General features: G+C 41.3%; 1 protein-coding gene across 1 annotated transcript; it reads right to left on the reverse strand.

The window, feature by feature from the left end:
• Positions 1-7,690: 7,690 nt before the first annotated feature.
• Positions 7,691-13,662, reverse strand: TIMM21 (translocase of inner mitochondrial membrane 21). Its single transcript, XM_042868915.1, has 7 exons — positions 13,636-13,662; positions 12,227-12,887; positions 11,205-11,267; positions 11,009-11,106; positions 9,711-9,784; positions 8,463-8,568; positions 7,691-8,366 (listed from the first exon to the last, which is right to left on the reverse strand). Exons 1-7 carry the CDS (start codon positions 13,660-13,662, stop codon positions 8,274-8,276), a joined length of 1,122 nt encoding a protein of 373 aa, XP_042724849.1. The 3' UTR covers positions 7,691-8,273.
• Positions 13,663-15,033: the final 1,371 nt, after the last annotated feature.

Genomic DNA, 15,033 nt, shown 5'->3' on the forward strand with positions numbered 1-15,033 from the left:
TTTCTTTCTAGAAAAATGCTCTTGAGTATCTAACTTGAAATGTGTATAATAAGGATGCTGAAGAGTTTCTGAAAACTGGTCCCTCCGGTCTTCTGAGGAGGCTGTTTTGTCTCAAAGGCCCTGCATACCTGTTCAGGCTTCATGGAGCCCGAATTCATTAACTGACTCTTGCTGAACTCATTTAGGGCAAGTGATTATTGTAGCAAAGAGAAAGACAAGATTACTCATTTCAGGCCCACAGAATTGATGACTCGCAGAATTTAGCTTAGAATCAGTGTTTCCTGAATCCTAGCCCTGTGCTCATTACTGATTTTTGGGGCGCAGGAAATATCTGTGTCATTACTGACAAGTCCTTATTTCTACTAAGTTATTTCAGTGTGAAGTGCAGTTCTCATGTAAGTCTATATACTGTAACACTGATTTATAGACAGTTCCTAAAATTTGTGTGCTGTTTCTTGTCTTTAAAATCCCAGTGAGAGCTGCAAAGAGTGTGACCTGAGGAACCTGAACAGCACACAGAGATCTGAAGGAGCAGTCTGCAGCCGGCCTCCAGCAAACTAACTCTTATTCCCAGAAAATAAATGAATGACCCTTGAGTTAGAGACAGGAAAGCTTCACCAAGGCTCCAAATCTGAATAAAGCATGGGTTTCAGAAGCCATCTGTATGGGAACTTTGAGTCACAGCCTGAAATACTGATTCATTGCCTGAGGCAAGGACTGAGTCAGCCCTGGGAGCACAGGTGAAGGCAATTCAGCTGTGTAACCAGAATAAGTGGAGACTGGCTGCAGCTCACCTAGACCCCATTTAGGGGCTGACTGCCACTGGGGAAGGATCTCTTTCTAGAGATCTCTCCTTTTGTAGTTTTCTACTGTGAGCCTAGGACATGCGTGAGCGTTTTGTTTTTGATTCTCTTTCCACCATGATAATCTTTCTAACTATAAACTGTAAAATACCATCCTAACCATACTAGTGTTCTAACTGTACTTTTGTTAATTGTACACCATCAGATACCTGCCATTTTGAAGGTGGTGACTTTCATGGATGTTATGCTAATAGGTATAGCAGCAAAGCAATTTATAACTCATCATGGTGATCTCAGCATGGGTATGTGTGCTGGTTTCTCCTGAAATCTACTCGAAGTGCAGCAGTGGAACTGTAAGATTGGGAATACAGTGGAGGTATTTAATACTCACACAGGAAGATTGCTCACTGATTATAGCACTGCCAGACAGCATTCAAAGATGTACTCTGCAGAATACCGATTTGTTTTATTGACATTGTGGTGACTTCATTTTTAAGAGTACTAGCTTTTCTTTGGGAACTGGGAACTCAGTAGACACGTCATTCCTTTATGAAAATTCACAATGTCACATTACTCATATGGGTGGCAAGGCATGATGGCTAGCCTGTATGTAAACTAGGCTGACTCCTTGTAACCTGGTTTAGAACTGGTACTTTCCAGATAGGAGGAAAAAAAAAAACCTGAAACACAAACTTGAATACTTTTCATGCTGGCATTCCATCCTGCAGGCTGGCAACTGCAGCAGTATTTTTCCAGTCTTTATTATAATTCAGGATGGAGTGAGGGATTGTCTGTGAGAAACTGCAGTCATCATTTACTTAATGCAGGAGAAAATATTAGCATTGACTGGCTCTGGTCTTATGAATCAAATAATGGTAGTGTTTATTTGACTTCTTTTTAATTCTCCTTCAAGCATTTGCCACTGAGACTCATCTGGAGCTTTTCTAGATGTCAGTGGTTTGAGATTTGGATGCGATGCTAGATATAAGACTTCAGAGTACCTTTTAAATGAATCAACATGATGGAAGAATTGGAGAAAGCCACAAGAGAAAAGTTTCCAGCTTTGTAAACCTTGAAAATGGAAATTCTATTTCTTCTTCAGTTTTTGTTTTGCTAAGTAAAATATAGGTAAAGGAGAGAAACATAGGCGTGGAAGTTAGGCATAATATTGCGAAGAAAAAGAGCAATATATGGAATATATATAAAAACTGGCAGGACTCGAAGTGTTTAAATAGAACTTCTGTGAAAAGAAGTTGGAAGAATACAAAAAATTATCAGAGTACAACATTTTTCATGGATGTTTTCAGGGAAAAATAGTTGTGGCTTATTGGCATTTATGCTCAAGAGGTTCATAGAGGGCTGCTTTCTGTTGCAAGTCCTGAGATGCCTCAGGTGTTTTTCTCTGCCACTTTCATCATTTTCAGTGTAACACAGCTGAATAGTAACTTTGTGGATGCACAACTTGCTAAACATCAGGATAAAGAGTGAGTGGCATTCTGACAATCTGTGATTCTTCACTGGATTATTATTATTATTAGGTGTAGTGAAATGGACAGCCTTAGACAGCATATGAAAGAGCAATTCTCTTCCAGCTCCAATATGCCTGTTGTAATACTAATGAAGCAAATCAGATATCAAGGAATATAGCCTTGTATTGAGAATGTGTGTAAAACAGCCATAATAAGACTTTGTTGTGACATTATTTTTTTTATTATGTTTTTAGAGGGAAAATGAACTAGGATTGAAATTGCAAAACAATCCTGTTACTATATAAAGTGAAATTGCACTCAGATAAATGAAGGTTAATAGAGTTTATTATGGTGAGTAATACAAGAAGGCAATTCATGCTAGAGAACCTAATTATGATTCAGATAAAGAAGAATTGTAATTAAATGGAGCTGGATGAACATGATAACTCTGCAAAGGTTTCCCTGAGCAGTACCAGGAGGTTTTAAGATGTGGTGGCAGAGGCGTATGTGCTTTGGAGCAGGAGGAGGCATCAAACTGGTCAGATGTTACTGAACTACTGCTAGGAAGGGATAGATAATGATCTGCACTTCCACGTGCATGGCTGGCCTGCAGCAACACCATCTTCAGCAGTGTGCAGCAGCCAGGTCTCCAGGGTGTTTAAATTTCAGCCAGTTATTTGTGTGTGTAGCTGGAAAGTAATTTTGGGTTATGTTTAGAGCTTACAGAAGTGAAAAAAAGCCCTCATTTGGTAGGGCAGAGTTGCTGTGCAAGGTGCATTAGTACATCATTTCCAGCACTGATGCACAACATCTTTCTATGCCAACTAAAATTCTGGTTTCCTTTGTATGAACCTATTTTTACTGAAGCCTAATTTAGCAGTGGCCAGATAGTCATTTTTTCTTAAAGTTTTAACAAAATTAATTTCCTAGAAGTGTATTTCTTCTTGTCCCAATTCAGCATGTATACAAATGTGAAGCCTAGACCCAGAGACCATGCAGAAAATAGTGTAACTTTACTCTCACCATGAAGGATGTTGCTTGCCCACATATATACACAAAGATGAGAGATGAAATGTTAAGACCAAGTCATACACCTGCTTCAAATAAATTTTGTATAGTATGGCATACAATTTCTGGAAAAGAACACCATATAACTTGTGAGTGACATTTCCATTTCCTAAAGTAGAAAAAGGTTTTGAGCATATCTATTTTTACTTACTCTGCAACAATCAAAACTTAATGACGTTTTCACAGAAATCAAATATATTGTTTTGGCCCTGACTTCCTGGCAGTGATTTTTTTTTTTTCCACAATAACATGACAATTTTGCATCAGAAAATGACTGGCATACATTATAATTTTGTGCTTTCCTAGAGGAGAAGAGGAAGGAGCTTTAAAAAAGAAACACTGAAATATTTATTACTTGTGTAGGTGCAACTCATCATGTCTGGAATAAAAAGTAAGACTGAACCTCCCAGTCAACACTCTCCATTTAGACAAGTCAGGAAATAACTAGTTCTTGAAGACTTCTATTTTAACAAGAAGCTAACTAATTTTTGCAGCTAAACTAAATTATAAATTTTTAATTACCTTAATACCCTTGAAATCTTATGGAGCTTAAATAATCTCTCAGTGGTGACATGTAGCTAGCTGGAAGGAAATTATCTTAAGCTAGAAAATTCCTTCACTGAAGAGATTTTACTGTAAAAAGGGTTCTCAAAAGCATTTCTTCAATGAGATTGGAAACTTTTTTTATCTATATGTTTGTCCTTTGAGTTTAGAATGACAATCTATCTACAGCCTATGTAAAGATGGATTTCTTCTGTTATTTCTTTTATATTGCCTTAATTTTCTCAGACCTTTCACAAAGCAGAAGTGATTTTCTTTGTGTGTGCCTTGCCACTACAGAAGTAAGTGTCTGCACTTCTGTGCCATTATCTGCATTGTTTAAATGTGACAGTGCAGAGCAAAGTATGTTTTGCAAACTTGGGTGGTACCACTTGCGACACAGTTTGTTCTGGGACACAGCCAACTTCACTGATTACAAATATGCAAATGCCAGAGGCTGATTACAGATAAGGTCTTCCTCTCTTTTTCTCTGTTAGAGAGATGATTCTGAGGATGGCATCCAGGAGGAAATATGGCAGGTATAGGTTCACAACTCCTATTATAGGTCTGTGAATAACTATCAGACTTAAGCACAGTAGGGTGTGGAATGCAACCTGAACTCCAGTTGCATGTGACTGAAGGTACCTTGAGAGGGCTGTCTTTGAAGAAAAACATTACCCTGCTTCTCTAGTGTTCTGCTATTTACAAAGCAGAATAATAAACAAAGATGCTTTATGTATTCCTCCTCTGAGGTTTCTTTCTGTCCTGTGTGAGGTGTTTTGCTAGTTACTAAATATATGGAGGGTGCCAGTATGGCTGTGTATCCTGCAGCTTGAGTAAATGTGCTCAGACACCTGCTTTCCTGTAACTTCACAGGAGAAGGATGAGTTGTGAAAAATGATAACAGTTCCCTATAAATACAGGAGGAAAAAAAAACCAAACATTTTCTTAGTGGTATTGGGGACATCCTAAACAAAAATTGGCTTGAAAGTAATGACCTGACTTGATTCTCCAGTTTCTTGAAATGCAGTGCATGTAGAGGTTTGCACACTGCATTTAAATGAAGGTCAGCTGCATAGTAAATCTCTATCTCCACCTGTGTCTTTTAAACAATACTTGTCTCATCTTTTGACATTCTTTTTAATGTTCTGTCTCTATTTTTCTCATATGGGTTTGGAGTGGTTGCCAAAGTGCCGAATGGCAGCATTATCTTGACTTTGCAAAGAATTCTTCTGAAATCTGTAACTGTAGCATTTATTCCCAGCCAGGAAGCACAATATTGGTATTTGACACAAATGCTGAAGTATAACAAGTGAATGAAGTCCTTCATAAGCAACTTTCTTAACTTCTGTTCTGGTGTCTCACAGTGACCAGACAAACAGGGGTCTCATTCTCAGACAGTTCTTTCACATAACCCTTGAACTATCTGTATTTTTGTGTATGTTAGGATTTCATTGCTATTCAAAAAAACTATACAGAAATCTGTTTGCAAATAAGTTTGGAGTGCATTTTCCCTGGCTGCAGTCAAATGTGGACATTAGTCCCAATGGCTCATCTTTGCTGCTTTACCTAATCCTGGTATTTCACGTACCTCCACTGTTGGAAAAACATTGTAATGTCAGGTCAGCATCTTTTCTTTCCCAGAAAGCTTCTAGTCCTGACAGTTTATTTATTCAGTGCAAATAAAGCTCTAAAACAAGACAAAAGTAAACCTAACAGCTGGCCTATTCTTAGTGTTTTTAATCTTAATATCTTTCTTTTGAGGCAGGCCTGATTTTTTTTTTTTTTTTTTCCCCCCCTCATGGACTGGATTTAACACATTGTTTTTACCATAGCATTTACTCTAAAAATTTTTTTATATTTCCTCAGAAATGTAGGAAGAAATTGTTGTGAAGAAAACAAGCTATAGTCAGATTAATGAGAGAGCAAAACTGGAACACGGGTACAAGACAATCTAGCTTGTCAATTCCACTGTTGACAAGGAAATTTACAGTGGCTTTCAGACAGCTTGAGAAGGAAGAAACTCATAGGAGTGGCAAAAATATTGTTTTCTAGTCCAATCTGTGTGTTTTTTTGACAGTCTTGTTTCATAAAAAGTGAAGAATTATTACATTTTTATTGAGGTATAATAGAGGCTTATGGTTACCGAGCTTAGTATTGGATTATAAAATTACACAGCTTTCAGTATTTCTGGTATGTTCCAACTTGCTGTCTTGCACCACTGACAAAGCTCCTGCACAGGTAGTTTTCAGTAACTGCTGTATATTGCATACACATGCTCATAGCAACTGGATGTAAACATTGCAGTCAGCACTGCAGCAGCTTGCAATGCAGCAATGAGAGCCTCTGATTTTCTTTTTCTTTATGAGGTTAGAAATCAAGTTGGTTTGAGAAGTTTTGGTAGAGTGCAATGCTGAGAATTGGGTAGAATAAGAATCACCAGGAGGGATTATTAACTATTGCTTTCATGAAAATAATATGAGAGTTGCTTTCATTATTTAGATACCTTTCCAAATTGACATTAATGTTGCCTGTAATAGCCTTTGACTGTGAGTAAAGTTATGAACTTGTTAGTCTTGATAAGTATCCATTAATAAATAAAAGAAACCAGAAGTTTACTACTCTGCCAAAACTGACAGATATGGAGTTGCTTTGGCCAATCTCAACTAATGCTTTAAGTTTTGTAAAAATCCCTTTGGCTGGAATGATGGAAGTCAGTTATATTCTATACAATGTAGCAATTCCAAAATACCTCACACTTTACTGCAGACTGACATTGGTAGCTGCTTTGCTATATGTGCTGTTCTGCTTTACTCATCTCAGTTTTGCTTAGTAAAAAACAAAACTATCCAGATATAAAGCATTATGTGTTTGGACTGTGCAGACAAGTTTATTGGGAGTCTGATGAACAGGAGGGCAGTAAAGCATTACATACAACATTTGTGGTATTGCATAAGGAAATGTATGAAGTTTAGAGCACTCCAAACCTACCATTAAAAGAACCAGTTATAAGGGCTGATAACTAAGCATCAGCATATTTACTGACAAATAACTGGTGAACTGAAAAGCTCAGAGCATGTTAAAAAAAGGAATTAGTTGGTGTTCAAAAGTGATTGTTGTAGGAAGCTAAGGCTTTGATGTTTTTGGATGGCTTTTGGATGGTGCTGCGTGACGGACAAGTGGGTCTGATCATTACTCTATGAAAAGAGGCTGAGGGAGCTGGGCTTGTTCAGCCTGGAGAAGGCTGTGGCGTGAAGTCATTGCAGCCTTCCAGTACTAAAGGGAGCCTACAAACAGGAGTGGAGTCAACTCTTTGCAAGGGTAAAGAATGGCAGGACAAGGGAAAATGGTTTTAGGTTGAGGGAGGGAAGATTTAGGATGGATATCAGGGGAAAGTTCTTTACTGTGAGAGTAGTGAGGTGCTGGAAGAGGCTGCCTGGAGAGGTTGTGGATGCTCTGTCCCTGGAGGTGTTCAAGGCCGGATTGGATGGGGCCCTGAGCAGCCTGGTCTAGTATTAGATATGGAGGTGGAGGTAGGGGAGCTGGAGCTTGATGATCCTTGGGATCCCTTCCAACTCAAGCCATTCTATGATTAATACAGAAGATTATGCTTTGTAACTGCCATGTGGCACTAATGAAGAAACACAAGTGATAAATTTAGTCATGATCTGTGTTTTTCATTTGGGATAAAACTACATGGATCAAATTCCTGGAAGATGTAGATTAGTGATGTTAATGGAAAAACTGTTGGCAGTGCTGATCAGCTACATCACTGCCATTATTACATAGTGAAACAGTGGCAGACCTTGATAGGAGCAGATAGTACAGATGCTGTTTATTTAGAAGATACCAACTCTGAAGTCTTTGTTCAGTCATTTGCCATGGATGTAGGTCTCCATAATTCATATTATTAGATGCATTTGAGCTAGATCTCCTTTGAATCACTAACACGCATTCTTATTTTAACTAGTTACCTATAAAGGTATCTAGAATGAAAACACTGAGTTTCTCTACACTTAAAATATCACTTTCTTTATTGTAGAGCTAGTAGGAAATCCAAGCGAAGGAAGATAAACTCCCCACCTAGCCCTCAGTTATTGGGTGTAGAAACACTGTCCAGCATTGAACAGTTTATTAAGAGACATTTTCCTATGTCATAAGTATTTCCCTAAGAAATGGCTGCACTGTTTTTCATTGGTTTATCCTCAAATGCTGGGTCTGTTATGAACTTTAATGGAGGCCCTGAGAGGTTACTTCCTGTTACAAAACCCCAAGCTGCATAGATAGAAAGCCCCAAAGGTATAATTGAGAACACTAAACAATTCCAGTGTAGACTGGCTACACCAGTATCATTAAATACTCCGTAAGGTGAGGCAGCAACTTTGATCGTTGGCTATCTGTTGTCTTCTATGACAATGGTTCTTCTAGGATAGGAATCAACATCCACAAATATGTAACGGACATCAAATCTTCCTGTCTCGGGATTCTATAATGAGGAAAAAATTTCAAGCAGTTTTTTTTTCTCTTCGATAGTTTAAATCTAAGATTAGCCTTGTCAGCTGGATCAAGCAATTGTACATACCTCTTTGACTTCTACATGGACTGTTCCCTGCTTTCCTGGTTCAGAGCCCTCAATATAGAACTTCAAGCGCATATGTTTCAGTCCATCCTTCACGTATTCAATGTGACTAAAAATAGCAAAACAAATTAAAAAAAGCACAACCCAGCCAGCAAGGATAGGTACTCAAACTTGAAATTTAATCTTCTTATTTAGAGGAGGTGCTTCATTACTTTGTGAGAAAGTGCATTCTAATACAGCCCTTATGCCATCATGGGTTCTTTCTTGACTTGTCTTCCCAAGCTTTACTGTGGGCAATAAAGTGTAGTGGAAAGTCAGAAGAGAAAACTACTTAGCAGTTGATGGTTAACAGATGAGGTTCTTAAATGTTTTCACTGTAGTGCTCCCCTCAAAATTTTACAGCAATAAAACAGCTGAAGATTCTCGAATTTCTTTGGATTTGTTCTAAAGAACTCTCTGATTCAGAATCTGACATTTAGGAAACAAACACTCAGATCACCAAGACTATCAGGGTTGGGGTTTTTTTTTTTTTTTTTAGGCACTTTCAGTTTTCCAAGCATGTCACGAATGCCTTGTCAACTTCAGGTTTGTTTAAACCGCACCAAGATAGCTTCCTATGTGCTTCACATTTTTTGGCAAAAAAAAATGTTCTATATAAGTTGTTAAATACACAGCAAAGATCTGGACTCAAGTGTCAGAAAGTAATACAAATAGTGGTTGCTTAGTGTTGCATGTCAGTTCAGGACAATGGTTTCTACAGTGACTACAGCCTCTGCACAGCAAGATGCAGCCTAGCTTTAAGCTGTATAAGTTAGATTCCTAAAAGTCTCTCTTGAGCAGAAATGTTATCTCATAAGAAGGAAAGCTCCACTTTTTCAAAGAACAACTATTTGAGGACTTCAGCCTATGGACTTCAATCTCACCTCTGCTCCCCAGATGCATGTCTGTGCCTCTACACTGCACTCTTCAGTTCATCTTTTTTTTTTATTATTTTTTATAGGGAGCTGCTCCATGTTTACCACACTGACCACTGCTTATTCTGAGGAACAAAATTGGTATTTCATATTCTATGTGCACTGTGTTTAGGGGTGTGTGCCACACAAGACATACAGCAAAAAAAAAAAACCCAAAGTAAAAACAAGGAACATGTCACACAGTTCAGTAGCCTAGCTGTAGCTTTCTATGAAGTGATCCAGAATGTCTTTTGTGTGCAAAAGCTTTAATCTGTATGGAGCAAACACCAAATGGCACCTGACAAACTGTCGTCTTCCTCTTCGTGTTGCCTCTCCATAACCTTTAATGGGTTCACCAAAAACACCAATTACCTACAAGACAAAAGAGGTCTGCGTTGTCAGAAGCTATCACATTCAGATGGATACTCCAGCATCAGCTCACATCCCTTCTATGAATACATCTTCTCAACAAAATGCCCCTTGGGAGCCTGATGAATGCAAGGGTTTATGAAAGAAAATAGTGCAGTGTAAATTATTTCAATGATTTCTTTACAATTGCTTATAAAATGTCTACAATAAATCCTAGTAATACATCCCATTTGTATCATCTATTGACATTAAGACATTTCATTCTCTTTTTTACTGTGTATTTTATACTTTCCTGACATTTTGTGTGAAAAGGAGAAAAAAGCATGAAATGTTTGCTCATGTCTCTTCCAAGAGAATATTTTACTGTTTTAATCTTAAATGCAAATGAGATCCCCTTCATCTGATTTAAAAACCACTACTGCTTAAGAAATGCAAGCTTCTTTTTTTTCCACATCTATAAACCCAGACCAAATTATTCTAGCTTTAAATATAATGTTGATTAGAAAGGAAGGGCAGTTTTATAAGCACTGGAGAGAAGTTTAATTCAGCAAACTTGTTCTACAGTGGTATTTTTATTTTTCCTAGTAACAGCTTGTCACTTCAACTTTAGGTTAATCCCAATAGCCTATGTGGCAACTTCTTTGAAAGCTATTCTGTCTTGTTTTGAGGCATATTTTAGAATCTAGTTTTGGACTGTTCTATTTTTTTTTATATCTACATATCTTGTGTAATTGATGCCTATTCCCTTTCTCCTTTCCTCTTAACCACAGCAACTTTAGCATTGTTTCAAATGAAGAGTTTAAATTTGTGGTTACTAATGCAGTGCTTCATACAACAGAATCCTACTGAAGTGTCACAGTAGAATAATCATGTTGAGGGAAAAAGTCATCAATCCAAATCTATAAATTGTAAGTGGAACCAGGTGCCTCTCTGATCAGCAAATCTGTGAATACCCTCTGTAAGTACATGCTCTGATGTGGCAGACACTGCAATTGCATCTGTTGTTGTGCTGCTGTATACTCCCTTGACTTTTGGCAGGTTTAATTCATTCAGGCTCGGTGCTTGTATTAACTTCAGTTAGTGCAGGTCTGCATTTAGAGCTGACCCAACTCTGGCAGATCTTGTTGGCATTTACTAAGCACCAAGGCAATGTTCCTGCAGGTTTGCTTGTAAGATTCCTGGTGCAAATTTGTGATTTGGAGAGAGGCAGTGAGTTCTAAAACCCACCTCAGGATGAGATCTGCATTTCTCTAAGGCATTTCCGTAGATCTTACTTGGACTGGAAGAAGAGAATAGCTCTTTAAAAATCACATAGAACAAACCACCTGTAACAGAATCAAATACAAATGGAGTAAGAACTAATCTAACTAGATGGCATTTATGAAAAGTATTTTCTGATAAGGAATAAAATTTTTAAAATAACCTGTAACACCAATTCCAACAAGCACCACAATCAAGTAGGTAAAGTCTCTTCCAGCTTCTTTCACTGAAACAGACACAAAACAATGTGAGAGTTAGCAGGATGGAAAGTAGAAGTGTAAATACTTTTATTACATAAAGACCCTTCTGTTAGTCTACAGTTCAAACAACACATTAGTAGAAATAAACATTCCAACCATGGCTTCCATCATGCCTCAGCACTAAAAGGTTCTCCAGGGCATATTTATATCTCTAGATTCAACTTCTTTTTTTTCCTCAATAATAAAAAGGAGAGTATTAGACCAAAGTGTATATTTCAATTATTGAGATCATCACCTGCAACTTAAGATGCAATTTGATCTAATGCATAAGAGTTAGCATATATTGAAGAAAAAAGTCATGAGATGTCAGTTCTTTAAAAACTGAGGAGACTGCTGATTTGACAAAGTGTGCCTTTTAGCAAAGTGCAAATTACCAAGGGAATATTAGAAAACATTTTTCTTGCCATGTTCCTATCAGTTGAGGATATTTTCCACAATTACTTTTCTAATTTAGAATTTCAGAGGCTGCACAGTAACAACTTCCTGCTGAAATGAATGCAAAGAACCAAAATGACAGCTGCCTATAAAGACATAAAAGTCAGACAGAGCATGCTGCCAATCTACTGGAAGTCAATTTGGTTTAGCAGGACCAAAATGGGCTGCATGCGAGGGCTTTTCTGGTTAAGAAGGGATCTGAGAAGTTACTAAAGTGATTCCTTGCATAGATGTGACATAAGCAGTAAAATCAGCCACCTGTTTTGAAGAAGTCACAACATTCCTGTTCTGCTTGTGCACTGCATACACTGAAAAGTATGGCAGTGTGAAAGAAAGACCTGTTGGTGTTTTTCAAGTTGCGGTTTAAACAGTTTCCAAAGTGTTGGGTGCATACTGGGGCTCTAAAACTTCAACCGCAGCAGGGATGTCCTCCGTGTCAGGCTCTTTAAACTCACTGGCGCGGCACTCCGCCAGCGATCACAGGCCTTACCTCGCTCAACAGTGGACAGAAGGGTTTCTTCTTTCTGATCTGTCCGCACCGACACGTGCTTGCCGTCCCCGCCGGGTTTCCCGGCTCTCAGCCCCCCCGCCCGCGTGCAGATGGCAGCTCCTGGCCGGAGCCCAGCGGGGCTCACAGCCCGCTGCCCGCCGCGGGGCTGCGGCCGCCACCTGACGCATGACCCCGCCAGCAGCCACCGCCCCAGCGGGGCCCGCAGCCGCCCGCAGCCCCGCACCAGGGAGGCGGAGAACATGCTGAGCCGGGGTGCTCCGCGGCTGTTGCCTCTGCGCCCCTTCTCCCGGGGCTCAGCTCCCGTTGGGACGCACACACAGAGGCGGGGGAGGGAAGCGCTCCCGCCTCTCAGGAGCTCCCGCTGCCCTTCGTTCTCCACCAGCTGCACCCCGCCATCGTTGTTGCGGAAATCTCTCGGCGTGTGAGGGGACAGAGTCTTCACGGCCCCTGGGAGCTGTAGTTCAACTAACCTCCCTCCTACGCACGCCACAGGAGACGGCTGCCGGAAAGGAACTACAGCGCCCGCCAAGCTCAGCGCCCTGCCCGTCCCGGGGCGGAGCCCGCCGCTCCGCCGCCGTAGCCTGCAGCCTGTTGGCGGCGTGCTGCTTGTGTGCCCGGCCTCCTGCGCTCTCTCTTTTCCCTGTTAGCGCCAGCGAGACAGGGAGCAGAGGATCTTTCGTGTGTGGGAGCGATGTATTTGGTATTTCAGCCAGTAAACAGAGTCACAGAATGGTTTGGATCGGAAGGGCTTTCAAAGCCCACCCAAATCCACCCCGTGCCATGGGCAGGGCTGCCTCCCACCAGCTCAGCTGCCCAGGACCCCATCCAACCTGGCCTTGAGCACCTCCAGGATGGGGCACCACAGCTTCCCTGGGCAGCTGTGCCAGTGCCTCACTGCACTCTGAGTTTCTTCCTAACATGTAAGTCTCTGCTCTCTTACTGTAAAGTGATTCCCCCTTATCCTGTTACTATTAACCCTTGTAAAAAGCCAGTACCCTTTCTGCCTTTAAGCTCCTCTCAAGTATTGGAAAGCCACAATGAGGTCTCCCCAGAGCCTTCTCTTCTCCAAGTTAAACAAGCAAACTCCCTCAGCTTTTCTTCATAGGAGATGCTCCAGCACTCTGATTGCAGCCCTCCTCCGGACCTGCTCAAACAGCTCTGCACTCTTCCTGTGCTGGAAGCCCCAGGCCTGGACTCAGTACTCCAGATGGGGCCTCATGATGGCAGAACAGAGGGGGATGATTCCCTCCCTCTTCCTGCTGCCAACCCTCTTTTGATGCAGCCCAGGATACAGTTGGTGCTCCAGGCTGCAAGTGCACACTGCTGGCTTATGTCCAGCTTTCTGTCCACCAGGACCCCCAAGTCCCACTCCACAGGACTGCTCTTACTGAGCTCTTCTCTCCATCTGTACACATATCTGGGATCGCCAAATTCCAGAATATCTAAAAAAATCTCCGCTCCTGCTTCTTAGGGAATGTATTGTTGATATAGGGCGTGAGAATAATTTCTGGTGCAAATAGAAGTTAGTCAAGCTGTTCTATAAGACTGAGTTGACATGGTGGAAAGAAGGGAAGCCATTCAGAGGGACCTCAGCAGACTTGAAAGGTGAGTCTGGGTGAACCTAATGAGGTTAAAGACAGCAAAGGACAAGGTTTTGCACTTGGGCAGGAGGAATCCCAGACATTTACACAGACTGGAAGGAGCAGTCCTTGAGAGCAGCCCTGCAGAGAAAGACCTGGCGGTCCTGATGGATGAAAAACTTAACATGAGCCAGCAGTGTGCCCTTGCAGCTCAGAAAGCAAATGGTATCCTGGGCTCTATCAGAAGAGGGGTGGTCAGCAGGGACAGGGAGGTGATTGTCCCCCTCTACCCTGATCTTGTGGGGCCCCATCTGGAATACTGTATCCAGGTCTGGAGCTCCCTGTACAAGAAAGACAGGGAGCTGTTGGAGAGGGTCCAGAGGAGGGCCACAAAGATGATCAGGGGGCTGAAGCACCTCCCCTACCAAGACAGGCTGAGGGAGCTGGGCTTGTTCAGCCTGGAGAAAAGAAGGCTGCAGGGTGACCTCATTGCAGCCTTTCAGTACCTAAAGGGAGCCTACAAACTTGAGGGAATCTACTCTTTGAAAGGGTATTTAATAGCAGGACAAGGGAAAATGATTTTAAGTTGAGGGAGGGAAGATTTATGTTGGATGTCGGGGAAGTTCTTTACTATGAGAGTGGTGAGGTGCTGGAACAGGCTGCCCAGAGAGGTTGTGGAGGTGTTCCATCCAGGTTGGATGAGGCCCTGGGAAGCCTTGTCTACTATTAAATGGGTAGGTTGGTGGCCTAAGTAAGGTGCAGGTTGGCCTTGCACATAACAGTGATAGGGTAAGAGCAAATGGCTTCAAGTTGTGCCAGGGGATGTTCAGGTTAGATGTTAGGAAGAAATCCTTCTCATAAGGAGCGGTGCTGCAATGGCACAGGCTGCCCAGGGAGGTGGTGGATGCCCCATCCATGGAGGTGTTCAGAACCTTGTGGATGTGGCACTGAGGGATGTGGTCAGTTGGGATGGGCTGACACTTGGACTAGACGGTCTTAAAGTATTTTCCATGATGATGATTATGTGATTCTATGACTTCAGAGCCCATTTTCCTGCTCTGTGAAGCATCTGTAAGAGGCACTGTAACAACAGTGTTTAATAACCCCAGCGCATTTGCCGTACCAGTACATACCGGACCCACAGAGAGCCCGGCGTTACGCTTTCCTTCAGACCTCGATTTGGGCGCTCAGATCGCCGCGGTCGAC

This window comes from Lagopus leucura, unplaced genomic scaffold (genome assembly GCF_019238085.1).
Source record: "Lagopus leucura isolate 7727_CA_CO unplaced genomic scaffold, USGS_WTPT01 Super-Scaffold_100002, whole genome shotgun sequence".
In the NCBI taxonomy this organism is placed as follows: Eukaryota; Metazoa; Chordata; class Aves; order Galliformes; family Phasianidae; genus Lagopus; species Lagopus leucura.